Genomic DNA, 26,621 nt, shown 5'->3' with positions numbered 1-26,621 from the left:
CAAGGGACACACTAGCTGGGGCTGGTCCCACAGTACCTGAGCAAAACAAGCAGAGCAGACTGGAGTGCAGTAGCCTGGTTCAACCAAGTCTAGTCCTTGTGCTAAAATAATTATCTTCTTTATTTGCTTCTTCCCCTTTTTGGCTTGCTTGAGTGGAGGAGTAATTTTCCTTTAACATTGTACAGATAATATTTGATACACTGAGTGATGATGAACTAGGTGATAAAGTAATTGTGACCAAACATATAAAATCCAAACTAAATTTTGCTTGCAACTTCTTGAAAGAAAACCGGAGTAAAGGTAAATGATTAAAAAAAAACAAACCACCAAAGCCAAACCAACCAACCAAACAAACAAAAAAACCCCAACCAACAAAAAAAAAAACCCACAGAAAACAAACCAGACCAAAAAAAAAGCCAAAACAAAACCAAAAAACTTAAGAATTAAAAGCCCAGTTTTAAGTGTAAACTTCCTAGAAAACCAAACAAGTGTAGAAGTCTCTCATTTCCTTTTGTCTTTCCAGGTCTACCAGAATTAAAGCTACTCTGTGGGGCTGATTTTCTACAGACATTTAAGACCCCTAATCTCTGGAAGGAAGAACACATCAAAGAAATTGTGGAAAAGTTTGGTTTAGTCTGTATTAGCCGTGCTGGCTCTGATCCTGCTCAGCATATTAATGAATCAGACCTTCTAACTAAATTTCAGCACAATATCTTTCTGGTGAAAGAGTGGATTCAGAATGAAATCAGCGCAACACAAATACGCTATGCCTTGTGCAGAGGGTTAAGTGTAAAATATCTTATACCAGATTCTGTTATATCCTACATTGCACAGCATAATATCTACACAGAAGAGAGTGAGCGGAAGAATGAAGGTGACTTGCTTCAGCCTCTTAAGTTGTGTAACACAACAGTAAACCCACTAAATGACTGATGTCTGTAGTGTGTGAAGTGGACAGACCTGGCATTTTTTCATATAAAGTTCTTTCAAAATTTATTTCTTGTTCATGTACATCAGTCCAAAATTTCATTAATTCCTGTGGTGTTTTAACTTCATGTTTTTGTATTTGGAAATTGGGATGTTTAGCTGTGTAGCTTAAAATATATAAAGAACAGCTTCCTTGTGAAAATAAAAGAAATAAGATCTTAACAATAAATATGACTCTCTGGTAACACTTAAGGGTCAAGCATAGTACTTTCCTGAATTGTAATTTTGTAATCCTACAGACAGCTTTAGCATGAAGATGCCTTACTGTTATGAAGCAGCAAGATAAAATTAACCATAACTTTTCTTTTTATATATATTTATTTAAATATATGACACTGCTAAACTTTGACTTTTTAGGACCCTGAATAACTTCCTGTGTTTTGGCAGTTTGGACAAGAGGTGGAAATAAATCTTTCTTTCATGCAAGGACTTAAAAATGCATGTACCATTCATGTAATTTTAAGCCTCCAGATTCACAAATGACAGACAGTCCTCATCCCCAGATTTAAAGTGGGTTTCTTTGCTTCTCTGATCCAGAGTCTTCTGTAAAAGTAAGTAATTGCTGAAGCTCTGGAGTAGATAACATATCTAAGAGGAACTTCAGCTGTACCATTTGAATATACATAGTAGAAAATAAATGAAAATAGCTAAGAGGCTGTCTCAGTATTTGAGCCCTAATGTTAGCTAGAAAGATCATTCTGTGTTGGTTGCCTAGTCTCCTGATTCAGTCTATGTTATTTTTGACAGAAGACACCTTCAAAAACTACAGAATCCATAAAGTGCTACTTCTGTGTTTCAATGTTGCTTAAATTAACTGAAAGCATACATTCAGTAGCCATATACAGGATTAACCACTGCTTCTTGACACAAGTTCCCATCTAACTGGCTCTTTTTGAGTGCTCAGGTGGCCACTGGTTCTCTAGAATTAAGGAGCTTGTGGAACAAGTGAAAGTAATGCCAGAGACAAATCGCTTTCACTGAGTCTGTATGATCGTTTTCTGAAGAGTAGGTGGCATAAAGTAGTAAGAACATATTCAAGGAAGAAAGATTTGCCATAAAAAAACACACAAGCACTTATATAGCTTTGGCTAATATCCTAATGTAAAGCTATTTAAAAGGGTTGGTTTTTTTTCTGAGTGGCATGAAAAATGAAGAGTAATATGGCTAAATGTATCTCAAGATAATCGGAACCCTTATGGAAGTTATGTGGAAGGTGAATGTTTCTATTTAAATCAAGTCATCCTGCTGTCATTAGAAATTGCAGAGGTTCAGCCTTGTGGAAGGGTTTAAAGGCAACACTTCAACAATAATCGGATTAGAAGGACTTGCATAGCTACATGGTCTAAAAAAGAGATAAAAGAAACCAGATTTCAAACTTGCCGCAAAGTAAGGCAGTGAACTGTGTGGTGCAGAATCAACACACTGGTCTGAGACTTTGATTTGACAATTACCTGAAGCAGGGATGCCTGCAGATTTCAATGGCTACTGGAAAATGGTCAGCAATGACAATTTTGAGGAGTATCTGAAAGCACTGGGTAAGGTTTCCTTTGTAATTCTTTAATAAATAATCAATACATGCAACCTGTCTTAGTCTTTACATTAATCTGTTTTTTCTTGTACAGCCATAAATCATTTTTGTGAGAAATATTTTTTTGGGGAATGCACTTTAAGAATTGCCTTATGCAAAATTGGTTTGTCTTAAGCAGCCTCTACTTTTTACCATCTTGAAGCTTTCATTAACAGAGATTAAACTACATAGCTTGAAGAAGTGGCAGATTTCAAACTTAAAAAAACAACCGTAATTTGAAAAAGAGTAAAATTTTAATGTGTAACAAAGACAATGGTGTACTTAATGCAATATCGTGTGTTTGCATTTGATGTAAAGTGCTAGTATTCCTATAAAAATATTGAAGGCCTTATTAACTGTCAAATATAAGTGATATTTTTTAGGATTTTGCATAATCAGAAAATCAAAACATTAACTTGCTGAAGTTAAAAGAATTAGGTTATGTACTTTTTCCTGATGACAAAGCTGGCCTGAAAGATCTGGACATTTATCTTTGTTTTAGTTCTCCGAAGAGCTACAAACTTCTTTTTGTGGTAGACTTTACTGGATTAAAATAATTCTTTTTCTTTTTCAGATGTAAATGTTGCTGTAAGAAAAATAGCAAACTTGCTAAAACCTGACAAAGAAATCCTTCAGAATGGGGATCATATGATCATTAAAACTCTAAGCACTTTTAGAAACTACATCATGGAATTTGATGTAGGAAAGGAGTTTGAGGAGGATTTAGCTGGGGTGGATGATCGCAAATGCATGGTAAGAATTAGAACTGTAACAACGGACAAAAAAAAAAAAAAGAGTATTAATAATCTGAGGCCTTTCACAGACCACATCTGTTAACCATTTTGTGTGGCTATTTCTGTACTTCTCAGTTTGCCAATATCTGCACACAATTTTTAGCGTGCCTTTACAGTAAAGGAAAGCTAATTTTAATCAGGAGCACGAAACAATGAATGAATGAATAATAACTTCAGTGAAATGTTACTGAATTATACTTGGATATTTGTTAGTCAAAAAGACAATTGTGTTCAGACTTTCAGAATCTCTTCACTGAATAATGTTTTACAGTAAAGGAAATCCACAAGAATGGCCAACTGCTCAGAAATTTACTTTTCTTTCTTGTTCTTGTTCCTATGCGTGCTCCTTCCTGGCTGTATTTATTAGAGTAGATGCATTAATTAGGCTACTGGAACAAATCTTATTGCAATCAATAAGCAAACACTGAGGATTCTGCCTTATGAGCTTGCCAGAGAGACAATATTTTCTGACTTATGACTGATAAATACCAATTAACAGGGAAAAACTTGAGAATACCAAGTTCTTTCCTGTTAGTTTGAAGGCATGACACCTGTAATATCCCACAACAAAGAAGTTGATGAGCAAAAGAAAATTATCTCACGAGGGCCTGTAGAGGAGAAATCACATAAAAGAGAATTAATAGGTTTCCATTCTTAGATAGTGCCATTTAAAACCAGTACTATTCACTACCACTAGGATATGAAAATTTGCTTTTGCTCTGGTGATGGCAGGAAAGGGAAAGATCATGAAGATCAGAAAAAAAAGAATGGCTAGCTAGCAAGTGCCTCAACTAATCTTTCTGTACTCCTTGTTACAGAGGATAGAAGCATGACAGAATGCAGAATACAATATTCACAGAAGGGAGAAGCAGTGTGTATTTGTATAGGAAGGTACGCCAATGTCATCATGCGTTTTTGACAGCTGGAGGGCTCTTAATCAGGGTAATGAAGTCTAGATCCACTGAACAGTTATGAGCCCAAAGGAGGACTTAGACTTAGGTAGCCAAATTACTGTCAGAGATAGCAATGTTCAAAACATCTGCTTAGGCACTAAAAATGTCTGAAGTCCTGAGTGTTTGCATCTGTGAATTACTGGTTTGTGTGTGTACAGAAATGTCTCCATCTAAGCATTATCTGTACTTAAATACCATTAAACTCCATATAAAGGAGGACTAAAACATCCTCTATATGGTGGAATGAAGTAATTATGCTCTGAGGCTGTCTAGCATGTACCTACAATGAGTTCTTATGAAATGTGTCAGCCAGCCACTGTGCTGAAAAATCAGCTTCAGAAGACAGGAAAATGTGGTCCTTGCCTAGTTGTGCTTTTGAAACAGTGAACAGAAGTAAGACACAACTCTTGATTTCCTGACAAACACCCTAATTATTTCATTATTTGTACAAGGCCACAATTCTCTACCCTATTTTTTTAATTTGAGTGATAAGGAAGAATTCAAAATGTTGAACCAGGGAGGTGAAATTAGAAAATTATTATTATTATAGTCGCTACAACAGCTATTTGTTTTGGAGTGGAACCTAGTTCATCCTACTTCCAAGGGTTGCTTAAATATTTTACCTATTGGCTGTTTAGTGCAAAATGCTTACTCAGCCTTGGAAGCAGAAGATACCAGGATCTTCTTGCCTTCTCAAAAAAAATTCCCAAAGGGTAGTCACTAACCCTGACTTAGGCACATAACACCACAAAAACTTTCAGAAATCCTCCATGTCCCTTGGTGGCGTCCAACAACAGATACCAATGGCAGCTGTACAGTTAAGGTCACTGATTACTGATTCTCTATTTGCCTTGTAGCAATGTATCATACCTTATTAAAGATTTCTACCAGACCTCTGTTTTCTTAAAGACAAAACAGTACAAGAAGCTGTCTTTCTGAAGGCACTTCAGCTCAAATCTGATAACCATGATGTCAGGCAAAACTTGCAGTTATTAAGCAACAAAATAACTCCAATGTTCCAGGAGGAGTCTTGTGAGAGAAGGGTCATGGGGGTGATATAAGAGATACTGGACCACTCCCTGAGTGGTGTTATGAAGGAAACCACCATAAAAGCAAAGGTTGAATATCGTCCTTTTCTCATCTATGGCTTGAAACTGCATGCCATAAATAGCTTAATTGTTAATAATCAACCTGTGTAATGGGAGAGATTGTGAATCAATTATTGTTATTTATATTGTGGACTGAGCAGACCACTGGGCAAGTTTTATCCAAGTAGCTCAATGTATGAGAAGTACAAAGTAACATCAGTAAGACAAGTTACACATTAAACATTAATCTATATAGCAGAGCAATCATCAGGAGACTAGCAAAAATAACCTTAGAAGTAATTCATCCAATAGGTATAGATAATTTTTTCTTTTAATGAAGAATATATCAACTAACTAGACTTAACTTATCAGTAAAAATAGTATTAGCACAGGTTAAATCTTGTGTATAATTCACTGAAATTATATTCACCTTTCAGTTGTAGAACACATCTTTGATTCAGTCAGTGTAGAGTGTAGCTACAATAATTCCAAATCAATACTGTGATGAGTAAAGGCTAAAACGTTTTGCTGATACTTACTCTGGAAGTGAGTCGAAGGTTTGACAGTAGGAATTGATACTCCTGTGATAGTATAACCCCCCTCCTTCATTTCAGTTAGGATTTTTTCATCTGTGTATAGTTGGTCACTCCTGGAAGCTTGTCTGAACTTTCTGGAACAGTGACTTAATTGAGCTGGATAAACCTTAGCAGTTTCAGTTTGTCCTTTTTTTGACCTTTAACTGTTGCTTTGGTGTATGCACATGATTTTAGGTGGTTCTGTTTTCTTAAGGGGTATAGGTAACAGTAGTTGGTGATTTTAGTTCCTTTAAAGACTTTGTTTCTGTTTTAAAGTTAAAATTTGCTACTTTGGAATCTCGAGAAACTCAAAAGCCCTACTAGTTAAGTTAAAGATGCCATTTCTCTGTTTTGTAAAACAGAAGGTTAGGCTAGTTGACCACACAGATGTGCAGACACAGGGGAGATCACTGATCACAGTGCAAGGTACTTCCAAGAAGACAGCGGATATTCAGTGTGTTCTAAGCATTGCTAAAAGCGTGTATGGAGCAAGCTGCAGCACAACCTGGTCTCTTAAGAAATGCAAACAAGACATCTGCATTCATTTAGCTCCATAATGCTATTGTGCTTCTCCTGAAGTTTTTCCCCAGGGATTTTCTCTCCTAGATAAAAATTAAAGAAGAATTTCTCTGTTTGTTTGGCAATTTCGTGAAAGATGTTTCTGCAAGCTTAATCATACTTAATATTTAGAGTTGTTAAAAATCTGGCAGTTTGGACTACAAAGGTAAAATGAATGTTTATGTATTCAGGAGCATCTTTTATTCTTCTTTGCAAATGTTACAAGGTGCATGTTAGATGGTGTATTAAGAAGTTTAGAACATTAATACTGTATTACATTACTTCTTGCATGGTGCGTAGTTTGATTCAGACCATGTGATAAAGTTCCCATTACTTTGAAGTTTGGTTTTAATTGGTAACATGCATTAGATGTATAGTGTACAAAGACAGAAATTCAAAGTTAAATGGATAACTATGGCTTTGGTATTTCCTGAACTATTTGATCCTGCTGTCTTCGTTCTCAGTAAAGCTCCAGTGTCATAAAAAAAATTCCTCAATTTTAAGGTAAATTCTATAATCTCTAGTTGCTATTAATTTGATGAGCATCTCAGGTATTGCACTAAATATAAAATCTTGTTTCATGCACATAAACTTTACTGTGGAAAAAATTTACTGTGCACAAAAGAGGCAAGACGTTATTGAAACAACAATTAATTGAAAACCATCTACAAATGTATCTCATTTATCACCAGATAATTTTGCCTTCTTTTTTCACCATCAGTAATAAACAGTGAAGCTGAGGAAGCATCTGCAATGTGAAATATGTACCAGTAAACATAAGAATGGGGCTAAAGCAGAAAAGTTAACCTTATGTGCCTTCACAGTGTATTTGCTCAGTACATCAATCAAAAGTCTTAAAAAGCTGAAAAAACTTAAAGGCTGAAACAAAGGCTGAAGTTTCATGTTCCAAGTCTTTGCAACCAGTGACTCAAAGCAGATTGAGAATGGGATAGCTCAACTGCAAAACTTACTTCCCTAAAATTTTACTTTTCTAATCATTTTGCTGCTAAAGTCAGGGAAGGTTTTTGCATTATAATTTTTATGTGCTGTTCAAGCATTTGAATGAGACTGAATTGCTTTAGCTCACGCTATCCAGAATGAATCTATCTTTTGACAGAGACTAAGAGCAAGTGATCTGATTAAAAAATCAAGGAAGATTCTATGTTCTAAATATAGAACAGGAGAATTTCTTGGATAACTGAAAATGGCATTAGTTACATTAGAATTGAGTATTTAGTTAAGCAAATGAAGGATGCTTCAGTAATTCAGAGCCTTGTGTTCTTTGGCATAGTAATTTTCTTCTTACATGGAAGCAGGAAAGGAAATGACAATGACTGGGGACTGGTAAACAGAATCTGAAACTGAAGTTGGAAAAATGTTCATGTTAATCATTTAGTTAACCAAAACAGAATAAAAGCAGAGTAGAACTAGATAAGTTATCATTTGGGTGTTCAGAGTTCTATTGTTGAAACTGATATAATTTTTAGTCATAGTTAAGACTTGTTAGGGTGGTAGGGTAAGGAAGATTTGGGAGTTGTAGAATTCAGTCATCAGATCTGTCATAAATCTTACCATCTTCCTGAAAATATACAGTCATTTAACATTTAAGACAGCCACATAAGGATTGTTCATAGGCACCTAACCAGTCTGTCTGTCACACAAACCAGTGCTAGTTACATGTGCTATATCCTAGTGAAAGGAGGTAAGTTCTTCGAAACTGATCATGGCTCTGTTTTAACTAACAATCATACCTAATGTGAAACTGATTCCTCTCTAGTTTGTGTTCAGGAAAAAGGCAACTGAATTTAGTTGTTCTAGTCATCATTTGATTTATACTGCTGCAAGTTCAGAATAAAGCCCTGTTGCAAAATAACATGGCTCATGAAGCTTATTTACATATTTAGGCAGTTTTAAGCAGTGTTTGTCAGTTCCACAAATGGAATTCACAGCTGTTAATCTAGTTAAGAGTAGGTGTTGGAATGAAGACTTTGCTGCCAGAAAAACAACAACCAACAAACAACATTCCAATACTTGGAATTCCAGTAGGGATCCCCCACAGGCTGAGAAAGCTCAAAATAAATTGCGCTTGTCTAGTGAGATGCAAGATCAGCAATATGTCTTTACTTGATCCCTCTGATTCAACTATTTTCTTTCTTTACCTCTTCAAATGCCGTCCTTTTCTTTTTGGCTTGTAAGTGTTTTCTCATGTACTTTGTTGGAACAAGCATTGTTCTAGATTGGCTGCTGCTGGGAGGTGGTTTTCTGTCATTGCCTGTGTGTATATACTAGTCTTCTCTCAAATCCTATGCCCTCTGTCTCTGCAGTACTGTAAATTCCCCAGCTCCCTACTGGAATAATTTCCTATTGATACTTCTGACCTTTTACAAACTGCTGTCCACAAGTGAAGAACGGTCTTCCAGTCAACCCTTCTGAGGCTCCAGAGAACAGGTCCACTCTTGGATCTGCCTCAGGCTGTCTAAAACTCTAATTCATTCAGTCTCTGTGCCTTAGTAAAGAGGAGCTGTTCCCTTTTTTCTGCCTTGTTTCACACTGCATGCTCTTTTGCCATTACTGTTTATTACCTGTGAGTGATATGCTCAGCACATTTGCATGGTGATATCAAATGAGATCTCTAGAATCTTTGGCCATATAATTTAAGATGTCATTAACTTCAAATTTTGCAGTGCTGGATTCATGTCTAAAACCTGAGACTCATCAGAAGCTTTGAGCTAGTTATTCACAAAACCGCTGTGAACATATGAAGCTTTGTAGGAGAGATGGTTTTGGATGGGCTTAGCATGTCAGCTTTTTGTGAATCCTAAAAAGCTCAGAGAATTAAGAATGCAGAGTGTGCAATCAGAATCTGCTGAAAGCCTGAGAACCAGACTTAACAAATCCAATTTTTAATGACAAACCATTAATGTTATGTACAATTTCATCTTGCTAAAATTACGCAAAGGTTAAGTCAATTATACACATTAATTTAAACAGTGTCTTAGAATTGATTCTGTTTCTTTCACAAAGTGAATTGAATGTGCTGGGTTTTACTTTTTTTTTTTTCCTGGCGTAGGATATACAAAAGTTTTCCTATTTTTGTATTTGTATACAATTTTATTTCAGTAAGAAAAAAATAAATCCACCATTCCTAAGAAATAAAAGATTATGCACTGTCCAAAATACTGCTTCTACTCTTCTTCCCACCTACATAGCCTGGAGCTTTGGCACTTACTTTCCTACTCCCTGGAACATGTCTCTAGTCATTGCTTTCCTTCCTTACTCTTACAAGCAAGCATTCAAAATAAGGAATTTGAACATTTAAGATCTGATCCTATCTGACAGCAGCTTACCCTTTGATCTAAAATTTGTCAATCCAGTTCTAAGACCCTTTGCTAGCAATGGAGATACTGACAATCATAGAAGCAAAATACTGCTTCTAGAAGTGTCTCACTTTTTGACTACAGTGAACTTCAGTACACTTATCAGTCGGGTACAGACAATAGCAGTCTGAGCGAGTTTGTAATGGTATGAACACATTTCAGAGTCACGTAGCTATAGATACCTATTATGAGACGTGGTAACTGCCAGCCCTTCAAGCAGCTGAGAGATGAGTTGTATTGTACTACCAGCTACTTCCTATGCATTAACTTTAGGAGTTCTGTTGCTGCATGGCTACAAACAGGAATGATGAGGTTGGAGATTAGATTTGTAAGTGCTCCTACAGGGTTGAACTGAAGTTAGTAAGGTAAGGAAAGGTTGGTATAGACTTTATCATTCGACCTAGCTACTGGATGGCTAAATATGTATGGCCTTTGTCCAGCAACAGTTATCTTGAGATGCAGTCCAGGAATCCTACCACTACTTTTTCTGTTGGGTTTGTTGTTGTTTTCTCAGTAGTTTATCTGTCACCAGCCTGCCAGATGCAGATTTGATGAGATAAAAGGAGTTACAGGATAGGTGACAGACCCCAGACATAGTTGTAGCCCTTGTTAACAGTGTGCAGCACGCCTTCTACAGGTCATGGGTAGTGGCTACAACATTACAGAATGCGTCTTCACAGACAAAATACAGTGTTAACTGTGATACCAATATTAGTTTATTCCATCAGCACTTAACTTGATGAAAATTTCCCCTGCAGACTGCTTACCAGAAGTTTTTATATCACTTTGATACTTAGTACAGGTGAAAATGCTTGATCTTGAGAAGCTGTTCATAGAATCATAGAATGGTTTGGGTTGGAAGGGACCTTAAAGATCAGAGTTCCAACCCCCTTGCCATGGGCAGGGACACCTTCCGCTAGACCAGGTTGCTCAAAGCCCCATCCAGCCTGGCCCTGTACAATTCCAGGGATGGGCCATCCACAGCTTCTCTGGGCAACCTGTTCCTGAATCTCACCATCCTCACAGTTAAGAATTTCTTCCTAATACCTAATCTAAATATACCCTCTTTCAGTTTAAAGCCATTCCCCTTTGTCCTATCATGACATGCCCTTGTAAAAAGTCCCTCCCCAGCTTTCTTGTAGCTTTACTGGAAGGCTGCTCTAAGATCTCCCTGGAGCCTTCTTTTCTCCAGCCCCAACGCTCCCAGCCTGTCTTGACAGGAGAGGTGCTGCAGCCCTCTGATTATCCTCATTAGAATTAAAACTATTAAATATCTTGTTGGGATATATTACCATGTTTGACTAAAAATTCTGGGATATTTTCACAATACAGGGCACAGCTCAAATTGGATTTTCCTATGTCATCTGACCTAAACAATTACTTTCCATTGCTTATTCCTTCTTAAATCATAATTACAGTTGTTAAATGACTGGTCATTCTCATAAGCAGAGAATTACTCAATTGAGATGGAGCACACACACTAGGAATAGCCAACATGGGAATGAGAAACATCGTGTACAGCCAGCATCGAATGTTTTTGCACATAGACCTCACTGGGAAATGCAAAGTTCTCTGATGAAATAGTTTGATGACTCTTTCAGTAAATTACAGGTCAGCATCTCTGGCTGTGGGTCAATATGACTTGCCAATAGAAGCTGGAAGTAGTATCTGTTGTAATTCTGCAAGATTTCAGTACTGTCGCTGCTACTAGAGAAAATGCAAATGCATAGTCAACAGATTTGCTTTTACTAAATATTTCATTTAATAATTCTACCTTGACTCATAACTGAAAACAGTGACTATAATACTTTAATTATCATTTCTTCTAGCTTTAATTTTCAGGAAGATGGTGTTGCTGTGCACATGTATTTAAATCTTTGTAATACAGAGAGATAAAATCACTAACAAATGTGAATGGCCAAGTAATAAAAAGATCTCTAAGTAGTGTAAGACTACAGAAATCATATCATAAAACTAAAGAAAATGTAAACATTTTTTGTCTTCTGAAGCTTCAAAAGCTTCTTCATCTCCCAGAGAAACTCTGTCTGTTATTACACCTCAAGAACAAAGAGTATATAATCCAAAAGATATGCAATATTGGTCGTTAGAATTTTTGAGAAAAGTGAAATTGAGGCAAGGCTCACTCTTATTTATCTCTTCGTTAACTCTTGTGCTCCTTCAGTATTTTTAATCACACTATTGACTAATCACATTAATCACTATATTCTAATGCAGTTTCCTACAGAATTATATGCATTTGAATTGAGAAGTATTCATAAATTTTAGTATGATCAGGCAGTAAGCAAGCAAAACTTAAGCTTCCTTATGACAAACTAGATTATGTACTACCTAGTTTAAAGGAATAAATGAAGTCTTCCATTTATCCTACAAGTAGTATGAGATACTCAAAAAGGCAGAAGCCTTCAGTTTTAGAGAAATACTATATTTTCATCTAGTTGGTTCTGTTGCCATCAGGAAACTGCAGCTTTCCAGTGTCCTCAGAGTTTGTCTGCTCCTTTTGCTTGTGGAGGAAGATGAAGAATAGGAACTGTCTGCCTGGGGATGCTCTGCTCACCAAACCCTGGTAAAGATTTTCAGTCATTCCAGATAGGAGACAATAGCTCAGTCTCTGTAATCAGACAAACCTTAGGTAATGCTATTACCAAAATGGTGGCAAACAAGATTAATTATAAAAGCCTACTTTTCTAAGAAGAAGTTGCATTATACAGAAGGTGAAGCATTCCTTTATCTTGATAGTAAGTGTGTGCTGGGAGAGGAAAACAGCAACTAAATGTTCATATAGAACTAGCTTACTTGTTTATTCAGCTGTTTGACTCCTAGTTATACAATGGTGATATCCTGATCCAAGTTTAAAAAATAAATCTTTGCTCTTACATAGAGATTATATTTACCAACATTTGTCCTACAGTGGTATTTTTGGAATATTATTATTATGTTCTGACTCAACTATTTGGAAATGTTCTAAGGCAAGCATTGCTATATCTCGGCTGTTGGCAAAGGGTGGAATATTAGCAGCCATAGCAACTCCAACCTCAACTAATACTCAATGTGTGTCTCAACAGACATATTTGGAATGGAAGAACTTACTTCAAACTGAGTTAGAAGAGAAGTTTCTATCTTCTGTATTAGTTATGTCTTTTATTATAAGAGACATTACAGTTTGACCTAAAGGAAAAAAAAAAGTAAAAATGCTACTGGTTAATCTTGCTGTCATAAAGTGGTTGTTCCTGCTAACAAAGAGGAGGACATTATGTTCTCCTGCAATATATTCTGTCCTTTACAACATTCATAGCAAAATAGCCACACACAAAAATCTGGAACTATATGGTTTACTCCTGTCCCTTCAGTATATATATTTCTGAAAGGGAAGCAGAGGATGATAACCGAGAATATTGGCTGATAAAGCAGATAGGTTAACAGTCTGTGGTACTATAATCTGTGGTTATCACCAAATTGCCAAAAGCAATATCTAATCTTGACTGGAGAAAAAAGAAAGTCAGAGAAAAAAAGTGTGTTGTTTTCTGAGATGAAACAATTTCAGTCACCCTTGGAGGCTGAAAAAGTTAACATTTCCTTGCACTGCTACAAACATTTCTCAGTTGCCTCCAAGTGTACTAAGCTAGTGAATATTATCAAGACTAATCACTTCCAGAACTTACTTCAAACTTTAGTAGTACTAATAAAGTTGGATCTTACTTTATTTATGCCTTTGGATTCACCTATAAACCCACAAAATTTAACTATTAAGCTAGTCTAATTAAACTATGCTGAGCTAATACTCCATGGATAAAAATGAGTGTGGTTACTAAGTAAAGTTGCATATAGAGATGCTTCATTCCACAGTATCCCTCACATCTATAAGTCATTGGTAGAAATAATGTTCATTTTCTGATACATTAATTTTTAGAATCATGAGAAATTCTTAGTTATGCTAACTTAAAAATTAAAGATTTTTCACTTTGACTAGTATAATTTGTTACCTTCTGTCTCCTATGGAAGAGGATTTAGGTGATGACCACATTAACTACAGCTTTACCCAAACGTGTTGGTTTTTTCCTGCATTAGCATTTTATATATTAAAAGGATATGGTTTTTTTTAAATGTTATCTACTACTCGATTTAAATACATCCTTTTATGAGAGTAAACGGAAGAACCTGTGAATGCATTTTCCAAAATGGAGAGATTTTTAGCAAGGACACATGAGCGTGTCTTTCAGAGACCCCATATGGTGCAAATAGACTATGTGGGATCAATAACAATGCCTTGCATATGATTATCTATGCTGGCACTCTTTCTAGTGATTCATTTTCCATGCTTGTTTAGTCTAAAGCATCCCAGGGGAGGAGACTGCTGGGCTGTACTCATTTAAAGATAGTGGCTACCATGGTTATCAATTAAGAATTAATTGTTTGTGACATACACAAATTAAATAAATAGGGCTGTATAGTTCTTGAATGTTGAACAGGTTTTAGTTCCCGGAATGACAAATGCAGGCTGACTTCTTTTCTTAGAAACTACACAGGATGTATCCAGTAGGTTTTCCTTTAATGATAAGTCAGAATTCATCTTCTCTCTGTATTTGACTACTTATACATGCAGTGGCTGAAGACTTTTACAAGGTAGACATTAATTCCATATTTGGTCCTCAGATTCACTTCAAGCAAGCTGGTTTAAAAGCCAGGTGCTAATATTGATGTTAAACTATCCTCATGGAGCACAAATTGTCAGTGCTCTTCCCCTTCCCTCTTTAAATATTTTAGAGTATTGCTTCTCTTTATCTTAGGGACACGTGAAAGGCAAATTGTCAGTAAAGACTAACCAGAGTGACAAGCTACATTGAAGTTTTTTTATGAATCAAGTTCTACTGAACTACTCAAGACAGCACTAATACTCACAAAAGTGCGATGTTGAATCCTGCAACACCTTACTCACTATTTCTTAGTCTGCCAGTCCTGGTTCAAGTAGTTCTCCAGCTACAGTTACACAAAGCAGGATGCTGGCAAAGTTACCAATTTGCTGATATTTCCAAACCATTCTGCTTGATAATGGAAGGCAGATTTAAGACATGGGGAAAACCGCTCAGGATTTGAAAGCCTTGTTCATCCATAGTTGCCAGTATGTGGGTACTGTTTTCAGGTTTAGCAGCTGGGGAATCTTTCTTATGGTGGAAAAAAACCCCCGAATCTCAAGTTTTCAGCTTCTTTTGCAAATACAGTGTTAGGCTGCACACCCCTTCTGCCATTGTATTTGTCAGCAGGGAGAGAGGAGTGCACTCTTACACAATGATTTTTTTAAACATTTTTTTTTTCTTTTAACAGCTTTATCTCATCCTTCCAGGTTTTGACAGGCAGCTGGCCAGCAACCTTCTGTTTAAGCTAATTAATTTTGTAATTATCCTAAGTGTTACAACACTCTACAGTTATTCTTCTTATGAGATACATTAACTATTTATTATGTTAGAAGTTTTGTTTTAAGGAAACTAATCATAATATCAGACAATACTACAGTAACACTGAACATGTCTGTTTTGTTAGACGACTGTATCTTGGGATGGAGATAAGCTTCTTTGTGTACAGAATGGAGAAAAAGAAGGTCGTGGTTGGACCCAGTGGATTGAAGGAGATGAAATGCACCTGGTAAGATCATGTAACAGTTTTTAAATGCCAATCTATTAAAATGGTTAGGTGTAATGCAGCAGGCTGTGGGCTGTTATCTTGGCTTACTTTGACATAATTATGTATTGGTGCAGCATTTAACTTGTTTCTAAAGCAACTATTTCATTTGGAGCCATTAAGCTTTTATGTCCTTTACAAAGACTGTTTGATTTCAGAGCAGTACTCTTACTGTATTAACTGTCTGTCCAGACACACCAGTTTGAAATGTTTACAATGAGGAAGACATTTAACAGAATGTCCTTCATACGGTCCGTGAAATACACAGTATGGGAGCTGGTGAAATTATGCATCCAACAATAAGCCGTAAGGGGAAAATACACCATTGTTCTTTTAAAATAATTACAGGCAGACTGCATTATAGCCTAGAGAACTAAAACAGCAATTAAGTTTTTGAAATGTCATGTTCTTTCAGATCATAATTTTTATCTTTTTAAGTTAACAGGATCTGAAAGAAGATGCCTATTCTTTTCTCACATAGCTCTTCATAGCATCCTCACTGTCTCATCAGTGTGGGCAAAAGGCAGTCTTCCTGCTGAAATAATAAAATCCAACCTCCATTTCTGTTCACTGTTCAGTACTATTGTCATTCAGTAGTCTAAATGGATGTTCTCTAAATATTCAAATCAGTAGCAGTTATGAATTTTTTACAAAAGTACCCCAAACCCCTTATTACTCAACACAATTTCCATAGAATGCAGGTAGGGAGAAAGTTACTGTGTAAGTGATCACTTTATAGCTGAGGCCATCGGCTCACTGAAAATAGTGGGGGGAAGCAATAAAAATGTGACTCCAGAATTCCCTGTGTATACATATTTCTTCTATCTATACACAAACACACGACAGTACTTCCATGCTACCTCCCAGCTTGACAACAGCTGATGCCATGGAACCACGCATCAGCCCTTTCAGATTCTTTGCTGGCAAACAGGTTGCAATTAGCTGTAGAAGTCTGGCCTAGGAATTCAACTGCACTTATGTGCAAATATATGAAGCAACAGCGCTAGTTGCTTTTGGATTTCTCTGTATTGGCATCCTGGTTTCTGTCCCTTGCCAGCTCCGCCGTCATTATATCTTCCCATTTCCTGTCACCAATTTCTTTGGCCCTGATTTCTGCTATCCTTCCTCTGATTTATGCTCTAGCCATGCAACCTAGCCATGGACCTCCAGGCCAGACCACTTTCTATACCTGTCAAGAGTTTGATTTTAGAAGTATAAGTTCAGATTCAGTTGCTCAAGTGTATCTGTCTAGTGCCACTTTACATACCCCAAGGTAACCTGACTGATCTGAGCCTGCTTTTTCAGAAGGCTGTGAGGAGTCCTGTATCATACCTGCCAGCTGATGCAGTCATCCATGCTCTCATTGGCACTCACACCATTTATCACAATCTGTCTCACATGTACACAAAAGTCAGTACAAAGTTACTTCATGCAAAAGAAGTAACCAAGTTAGAGGCCAGTCCCCAATATTTCAATTTCATCACTTTTTATATTTCATGAACTTCAAAAGATGTCCTCTTTATTTCTCTGAACCCTTGTTAATGTAACTCTCTCCATTAAACATACACTAAAAGAGTCACATTTAGTATCTTGTTTTTGACCAGCTAAGATTACTAGGTTCTGTACTCTTGAGAGTCCTTTGATACAATGGGCAGTTACCTCTACAAAACTGATACTTCAATAGCTTTATGATCCTATTGAACTTTACACAATGAGCCAAGTGTTAATTTAATTTTCCACAGTTCTGTAGAAAGTAGTACTACATGCTTTAGTAGTTTATTGCCTCCTATTTTCCCCATTTCATTCTATGGTCTGTACTTTGTAGTTCTTTTTCCTCCTTAGATTCTATTTTATGTGAGTGACTTATTTGACCATTCTCCATTTCCTTTTGAGTTTTATTGCCTTTTTCTACTGTATTGATTGCTTCTGCTCTGTAGGTTTTTGTCACTGTCAGCAGATGTCTTAACCCTTATTGCACACTCCTTCTTCTGGGTTACCTATATAGAAGTGAACAAAACAGGTCCTAACGAAAGTTATTGTATCAGTCTGCTTGTTTCATCAATTCATCATGAAGCACTTTCTTTTACTAGGGATTAGCAACACATGCCAATAAGGTTATTGACTTAGTGTAAGGTTTTTTTAATATGCCATTTTATCAAAGTCTCCCATGAGAAAATGTGCATAACTTCCCAAGAAATTCTGCCTCCTGTTCGCTCAGAATATTCTGACAGCTTTATTAAAAGTCTTATCTTGAAATAGAAAGTACATCCCTTCTGATAGGCCATACATAACCTTTGTCTTTATGTCCCTTAAGAAATTCCACCCCTTTTTCTTCTTCCACCAAATCCAGGTAACACCTCCACACATACTCTGTGCGTTTCTCAGGTCTAACTTAAATAGTTTCAGGCATGGAGCAGATTAAACTGCATCTTCAGTGAGATTAGGTAAACAGCAATAGGCCTCATAAATCAGTGCCCAAGATGCTTATGCACAGTTCATGATGATCCAAGGACTAGCAAGTAGGGTTTTTTGAAAAGCTCTTATGAAACACAAAAGAACAGTAGGCAGCATCAGGCATCCAGTATGGTCAAGTTCAGTCAAAACTCCCTGCTGTGCTGTGATTTATAGATCTAGATGAAATCTTCTGTACACAATTACCTGTCCTTTTCTAGCCATGTTCGTTGTGTTGCTAGAGTGGGCTTTCAGCTGATTTCTGGTTTTGTAGGTTTGAACTACGAGTCATCAATATACAGATCCAGAACTGGTTATTCAGAGCCATCCCCAGATACCTTCTTCATGTGTCCAAAACAGAGAATGCTCATTTCAAAGACCTAAGCAGTTGAACATACTGCAAATAGAGAATAATGCACCAGGAACATGTTTGACCCTTTAAGATCCGAGATCCCAAAATAACTTCTCCTTCTCTGCCTTTCACCAGAAAACAAACCCAAACCAGCTGGTTTCTTTTAGGATTAAAAATAGGCTAAAATATGTACAAGCTACCCAATCTAATTTGATAGAAAATTGTGGATTTAAATTAAGATGGACATGCACATGAATGTATAATGCATTAATTCTATATAAAAGTTGTATTTTTAAATTATTTTCTCTTCCTAGGAAATAAGAGTGTGTGGAGTCAAGTGTAAGCAGGTTTTTAAGAAGGTACAGTGAGCCTACTACTGATACAGAAGTGAAGAACAGTAGAATTTGCAGACTTGCCACCAAATCTCCAAATGCTAGTAATGAACATCATCAGTGATGAGAGCAAATACAGAAACGAAGATCACATTAGAACTGTATAGTTAGAATAAATTATTTTTAACAGATCATTTTAAAGAAATAACCGCAAATAAAACTATTTTTAGAACTGCCAATTAAAGATACTGATTACTATAAATGTGTGTGTACTGTAATTATTAACTACACCAAAATAGGGCTGTTTGGTATAGAGCGAGATACTAGAGTTGAAGACCTTGTAAGCTAATTTTTTACTTAAAATGGAAATCACCCTTCCATAGCCTTAGCAAGGGGCTTTCAGGTAGTCTTTTCAATATTCAGTTGTAGTTGTAGGGAAATGAATGAAACCTGTAGTATCTGGCTTACACTTCAATCATGAATTCACTGAAGCCAGTGGGAGTTTTACCATCAGCTCCAATGGAGCAGTACTTCACTGAAAAGTATCCTACCAAAAATAAAAATCTGATTGCTCAAATCAAAACAAGTAAAGGTATGGATCGATAGTCTGGAAAAACAGTACTTACAGATGCATGGCCAAGGGGCAGTTCTTTTCCAACTGCTTTAGCCCGTTCTTTTTTTTTTTTTTTCTTATTCTGGAGAAAGTACTGGTAAGATCACTGCTAGAAACTGTATATAATTCTACACAGTCCACACAAAAGATTTGACTAGCATTGCTTTGTACAATATAATATGCAGATTTTTTTACAATCCATTGTAGTCCTCATGTTCTCATGCAGACTATGTGTGTAACAAAGCATTGGCCTAGCAGTTTCCAGTGCTTATTTAGTCACTGATTATAGTAACAGTAATTTGCAAACCAAATTGCCATATTTTCAGTCTATTGACACACCAGATATACAATTAACAGCACCACTTTGCATCAAGTTCAAAAAGACGCAAGGACACAGGGGCCTGGTTGGATCAAACCTTTAGCACATGACACAGTATTACAATTGTGTCCTGTAATGACCATTATTAACCATTTTCAGGGGCTTAATCAGTGGGGAAGTCACTATGGCAGAGTTTGAGGTTGCCTAAAGTAGGAACACACCTTTCCCTACTCTGCTGCCAGCTCTTGTGCATAGCATTGCTTTTGCCTTCTTTGGGAACCCAGCGCTGAGACAGAACAATTTTAGACATGTAAATGGGAACAAATGCCACCATTCTCAATGAAACAGAGGCAGTTTTAATACACGCACTATTATTAAGCCTGGTTAGAAAAACTAGCAGCCTGATCTAACATGAAGAAATGGAGGCTCAGAAACAGTCATTGTAAACTATAAAGTTTGTACAGCAGGGATGCTAAACTTCTTAACTATGGTATTTCAGCCATACTATACATATTGTGAGTGTAGCATCAGATGTGCTGCAATGGATACCTAATTCAGTTTTGTAAAGTTTTGGGGTTTACTTTACAACAGAAAATACACAGAAAATATTATCCATGAAGACTTAAGCATCCATATGTGATAAACAAGTGAAAATAAGCCCTCTCTGTAACTTCTTATGTTACTATTGCAGCAGCTGTGGCTCATAGAATTACAGACATATGTAATGCAGTTGTTTAGGTTCCCTTGTAATTTTTTTCTTGGCAATATGCAATACACCTAAGGAAGACTCTGGAAATTATACTTTAGTCAAGCATACACATGCAGAAGCTGTTTTTCTCTCATGGAAGAGTGTGTTAGCCATTTAGGGATGTTTCCACAGCTATATGCGTATTCCTCCTGACCAATATACAGACCAGCAGTTAAAGGTGATTAAGTTTTCTCATACTTGGAGTGGGACAGGTCAAAACTGGTTGCAGTTAAATACGCTAGAAGGTTGTGAGGGAGGGAAAAGGATCAGAAATCTGTGTATCTCAGGTTAAAAATACTGCTATACTCCAAGTAAAATTGCAAATAGCTGTCTACTTAAAATGTTATTTATTGCCTTACACAAGGCTGGGGATATCCCAGTTGCCAAATCTCAGTGCATCAGTTATTTGTTTTTCTTGAAAGATTATTGGACACAGAAACTTCTTTCCTTCAAGTTTCTAAATTACTGATTTCAAAACCATGCACACCTTTCCACTCTTCAGCCCCAAGGAAAGCAAGATAACAATGGAAAATAAAGAATGAACTCCAACTTCTCATTTATAACAGATACTAGTTTTTTCAGATCACCTATATTTTCCTTCTCATGTGAAAATTGAAACTACACAATAGAGATGGTTCACACAACTATCCACAATTAAAGTTTGCATAATTACTTTTAACATTCAGCATTGACTGAGACCTTTTTTGAAATGTAGTTTTCCTTCAATAGAACTTGGCAGTTCATAACCTTTAATTCACCACGTCTTCTAATTTTTGCCTGAAGCTCCCTGCAGTCTTGTGTAACATTCACAAACTCTTTTTGCAGAAGGTTGTAAGTGGATCAATTAACATCTAGCTAAGTAAATCCAATTGTTAAAAGCTATTATTACTGTAATCAAACAGACAGCTTTTCCCCTTTGGGTCATTTGGTACAAGGGCAAATTTAGCACCGAACTAATAACTAATGGCTTATCAACCAGGAGCAATGTAACCTGCTTCTAATTATGAAGAAAAGGCAAGCTCAGGAAGTACTACCACAGTTCACATACGTAAAGTACAGAAACTTCAGAAATATTTAACTTTGAATACTTTCTCTTCAAATCATCTCAATTGCTTGTCATTATAATTGTAACCTGTTATCTCTACTGCAGCAACAATTTCACTTGGAAAAGGAAATTATGTTCGTTCATTGCTTCCATGATGATGCTCTCCAAATAGTGCATATAAAATTAGCAATGCTGTTTCCATAAACCTTTAACAACTTGTTATCATAAAATGTAATTTAAAACTTCCTCCATAAAATAGCTACTTACTGAATGTATAGCATTCAACAATTACTTGACAAACATGAGCCCCTCTGGCTACTTCCAAAGCTACTTAGTAGCCAAGACCTCCACAGTGAATTCACATCCAGATTTTCTTACTAGTCAGGAATCAAATGCATGTTACTTTTATTGATCTTCCACAGAATTTCAGCCATGGTTTTCCAATACCAACCCTGTATTTCTGCACAACTGCATTGCTTCCAGATAATGGACATTTTTAATTTTGTAAGGAAAGATCAATGCTTACTGATCTTAAAGCAGTGTGAATGGGAAGGCAAAAAGTACATGTCATCATTTCTAAAAGTTAATCCAGACCTGATATTATGGTCAGTCCAGAAAACTCTAGGTGACAAAAGATGAAGAGTAAATGAAGGCCGATGTGTTCCATAGACACAATTGTTCTCCTTCTTCAGTTCCCACAGTTTGGGCTTTCATGTTCATTTTCTAGGTGGCTATGATCTTCTGAAGGTGACTGGGAGACTCACTGCTACATTTTATATTCTGTGGCTTCTCAGTAAAGGGCACACAGAGAAAGAACACATACTTGCTGCCTTTATAGCACATGAAGGCATGTTGTGCATATGAAGTTTCAGCTTTATGGAAGAAGTAGGGAGAGAACCATGTTTTTACCAAGTGTGGTGCAACAGAGCAAAATTGAGAGCCTGAAAGTTCAGGAGGGCCAAACGTACTGTGAAAACAGAAGTAGCAATGTGTAATACAGCTGTGAGCAACCTGCTTAGCTTTCCTAAAGATACAGATAATTAAACAAACATTAGGGATAAATCAATCTAACTGAGGTATATAACAATACTATAGTGATAAGCTGATCTAAGATTTCTCAGATATTCACCTGATTTTTCCAGCGGAAAAATTAATTTTGCTTTGGTAATGTCAACTTCAACCTTCTGCAACACTGTTGAAATATTTTGTGCAGATCTTTTCATTATAAGCCCCTTATACTGAAGTTATGTCTACTTTTGAAATGCATCCATGTTTGAATTTTCATATCTCTCTTATCCTTTGCATTATTGCTTCCCCATAAATTCAGTCCTTTCTTTGCAGATGGGAGTGACTACAGCTTAGAAGTAGAAATTTTTTCCAATCCTGGGTATTCAACCTGCTATTAACCTCCTGCTCCCCTAACTTTCTCCTGTTCCTCTTCCCTCTTTCCCTTCCACTCAGTATCCAACAATGTTGCATATTCTGAGCAAGAAGGTTTGGAATACAACTAGGTTTCTACTGGCTCTCTTGTAATTCATTCCTTCCCCCCACCTAAATTTCACCATTGTTCCATACGTTTTTATAATTGTTTTCTCTGGCAAGTGCCTTACTGTACACAAGGTTTCCTTTTCCCCAGGGAATACTGCCAGTAATTAGATTACACTCTTTGCTGCTCTGCCCTGTCCAGCAGAGGACAGTCTGCTTGTTTGGACAATACACAAATTTGGGGCTTATCCCACCATGGACTCCCACACAGCTTCCAAAAGGAGCAGAGCGTGCCGCATTGGTGACACTCTCCATAGCACCAAGTTTCAGTGCCAGAACTGGGCAAGTAGCCTGACAGCTCTTCCTAAAGCCTACAGCTCTGGGCTAGAGGCCACTCGGACCTCAGAAAGCCCCCAAACAGGGTGCTCCATGGAGGTACTTGCTTAGAAGCACTAACCTCATTCTTTTTACAGAAGTCTTTCCTATAAAGTCAAAGCAAGGTGCATGGAGGTGTTAAAAAACAAAACCAGGATTTTGGTATAAATTTGCAAAAAGGGACTTGCTGACTTAATGACCAGCACAGTAGCTATTAAGCACAAGTTTTGAACATTCAGTTGTAGTTTAAGACAACATCAGTGCAGAAGTCTTCTTGCTTGATCTCCATTGACCATTGGTTATACACTTTCAAAATTGGACTCTGGGCAGCACAGGGGAACAGAAAACAGTCATTAAATCTTTTTATAGCAGTTGAAAATTAAAATGAAGTATCTCAAGCACTGATTTCTCAAGAATTATATTTGCTGAAGTCTCACTTTTGTGAGTGTAGTTGCAGTATTAAATTAGTATTATATTAGTATACAAAGTATTACATTACGTATTTCCACCTCTTGCCGCAAGACCTTGTTTGTTTAGCTAAAACTTCATTTTCAGTGTTCAGACCACAGAAGACAGAGAAGTTGGTTGACAGTTTTCTACTGTCCAATTCTTAGGACACTGATACAATAGTAGGAGTCCTTGAGCCACATGCCTCTTAGCAAGTACTTGAAGTATACTGTGAATTCAGAGAGGCACAGACATACACAGACACACATTTCATCAAAGCAGAAACCAAGTTTGGAAAAAGAGTCTAGTGGTACAATCATTAATGAATTTGTGGCTTAGTTTAATCTGCTATTCATTAGAAACTTTCTCAAAGCATGAGGCATAGGAGACCGCTAGTTTCCACTCTGAACATAACACTTCATGTAAAATATGTTAGGCACCAAACCTAATTACTGATTAACTAGTAATTATTATTTTACAGTTCTCCATGTTACTTAAAATTACAGTTCTAAGATCCCAGCCAATTTAGAAGTTAACGTGTTACTGCTCTAGAATACTGATGCAAAAGTGCAGTGCTTCACTGTGCATATGTTACTATGTCTGTGCAAATCAGATATAAAATGTAAGATTAGAGGAACTGCCTAACCTTGAAGTCAACAAACTTAATGCATGGCAACATACAACCCACTGTTCTAGTACTTCAGGTAGCAAATGGTAAACAACACCATCCAACATGGTATTTAAAGCCTAATGAAGAGTCCAAAGAGGATACTTGTTGAGAAACCAGCAGAAACAACTGGAATATACTGGAGGACCTAAGGAATGAACGGATTTTATGAAAATCTTTGCTAGCATTGTAGGGGGCACAAGATAATGCTGAGATGAGTCTCTTGAGATCCTCATCACATTTTCAGATTACACGTCTGTCTCTCCTACTTCACAGATACAAGTTGAAAGCTATTTCATTCACATATCGCAAAGACAATTCTTACTTTTTCAGAGATAAGAAAACTTCTAAGACCATTTTATAAAATGAAAGTTAGGAAATACCAAAATCCCTACTTTCCAGAATTATACAAACATTTATTTTAAACTTCATTGTGCTAATCCAAGTTTCCAATCACTTTAGTAATTTCTAAATACGCTTTATTAGTAGTACTAAACATTCTTACAGGTTTAAGTAGTAAAATGTCCACTGTCTCACAGTGGATGACAGATTAGGCAGATGAATAACAGTTTAAGAGGCTCCTCACAGAAAGGACACTTCTGAGTCCTGTACTTCCTTTTCACTTCATCTGTTTCTCAACCTATTTCAGCAATAAAGATTAAACATTTAGTGTGACCCTCCACTGCCTTTTTCATGGTATTTCTTATTGTTCACCTTCTGATCTACCTGTCGTTACATAAAAAAACAAGGAAAACGATTAATTCAGGTTGTGTGCTTGGAACATGCAATGATTAAGAAATAAGGCTTTCACAGAGTAGAACATGAAAGAAGTTTCAGTAGATTTGAAAAGCATAAAGTATCTGCAAATGCAAAGGGGCAGGTACAGAACTGAAACACTTTGTAGTGGTATGGCCTGTAACAAAAACAGAATGGTCTTTTAAGAGTAGAGAAGAGGGAAGAGTGAGAAAGCAAGAATTAGAATTAGCAGCACTAATGCTCTTTAACAAGTTGACTATGATCTAATAGCACAATCTGTACAGATGATATTTTCATTTGGAAAATGATTTGTTTTCTGGTTTATATGAATAATTCAAAACAAAGACATTAATTTTAGTGGGGCAAATAAGGGTATAAAACATTTTTCTCTACTTGAAGACTGGATATTTGATAGGAGTGCAAATCTAATCTAATCTATACAAAATACATGTATGTCTAAGGACTGATAATTTTTTGTTTCTGTATTCTAGAAATCCAGATTTTTTTAACAGACACTGAAATATTTTCCTGGCACAAAAGGATACAAATTAAACCAGATTCCATTACCTAAAGAGGTATTTTAATATTAATTAATATCATTAAATACATGGGTTTAATTAATCTTGTGACATGCTTTTAATGTTGCTTTAATTTTATCTTCAGATATATTCTGTAGTGCCATTTATGCAGACTGCCACCCTCAGTGATCTCCACATAACATGACTAATATTATACCACAATGCTCGCCCAGCCTTTACAGATCTGTAGCTCAAGGTAGAAGATGTTATCTCTGTATTTAATAGCCATCACCATATTTGTCTTTCATAAAACTCTCCAGTCACTTTTTGGATCAATGGAAACTTTTAACAAACACAACAGCCTTTGTCAGTTGTTTATAAAACACTTCTTGTTTCCATGAACCTGCTGCCTACTATTATAATGCAGTTCTTCCTAATTCCTGTACTGCAAAAGATACCGACCGAACAGCCATTCCTTATTTTGTCCATGCCACTCAGATTTTCTTTAACCCTAGCATCTCAGTAAGATAAGTGTTCTGACAGAATCAGAGTCACTAGGCTGATTAAAGAGTATAAACTTGACTGTTTTCATTCCTAGAGGCTTTTGTTTAAAACACCAGAAGATCATAATGTTCCCATTTCAGTCCAAAGCACTGAAATACTCCATGGAAACACATGGACTAAGTGCAGCTCTTACAATCTAATCCATGGAAAACAGAACTGAAATAAGAGTTAGGGTGGCACTCTATATTTATGCAACAGTCTAACTGTGAAAGATGGGGAAATAACTGTTTAGTGTCATCTATGTAACAGTTTTATTGCAAAATAAGCATGAGTGGACTGAATGGCAAATACCTTAAAACAAGAAGGTGCAATAGGTTCCTAAAGAGTCTCTTATGGAACTAGCAGTAGAAGGTAAC

The 26,621-nt window shown here is 36.5% G+C and overlaps 2 protein-coding genes across 11 annotated transcripts in view; both read left to right on the top strand.

The window, feature by feature from the left end:
- NMNAT3 (nicotinamide nucleotide adenylyltransferase 3) overlaps window positions 1-1,179 on the top strand; it is a 32,847-nt gene extending 31,668 nt beyond the window's left edge. For all 10 annotated transcript variants that reach the window (XM_055817478.1, XM_055817477.1, XM_055817474.1 and 7 more), the window contains one exon: window positions 524-1,179. In XM_055817478.1, coding sequence (XP_055673453.1) covers window positions 524-933 — 410 coding nt within the window. In that variant the 3' untranslated portion in view covers window positions 934-1,179. The remainder of the gene's footprint in view (window positions 1-523) is intronic.
- A 117-nt stretch (window positions 1,180-1,296) lies between these two features.
- On the top strand, window positions 1,297-18,990 carry RBP1 (retinol binding protein 1). The gene is made up of 4 exons (XM_005232242.4): window positions 1,297-2,522; window positions 3,129-3,307; window positions 15,456-15,557; window positions 18,711-18,990. The coding sequence occupies exons 1-4, from the start codon at window positions 2,450-2,452 to the stop codon at window positions 18,762-18,764; spliced, it is 408 nt and encodes a 135-aa protein (XP_005232299.1). The 5' UTR covers window positions 1,297-2,449; the 3' UTR covers window positions 18,765-18,990.
- Window positions 18,991-26,621: the final 7,631 nt, after the last annotated feature.

The sequence above is a fragment of the Falco peregrinus genome, chromosome 12 (assembly GCF_023634155.1).
Source record: "Falco peregrinus isolate bFalPer1 chromosome 12, bFalPer1.pri, whole genome shotgun sequence".
Taxonomy (NCBI): domain Eukaryota; kingdom Metazoa; phylum Chordata; class Aves; order Falconiformes; family Falconidae; genus Falco; species Falco peregrinus.
This window is presented reverse-complemented; position numbering and strand designations above follow the sequence as displayed.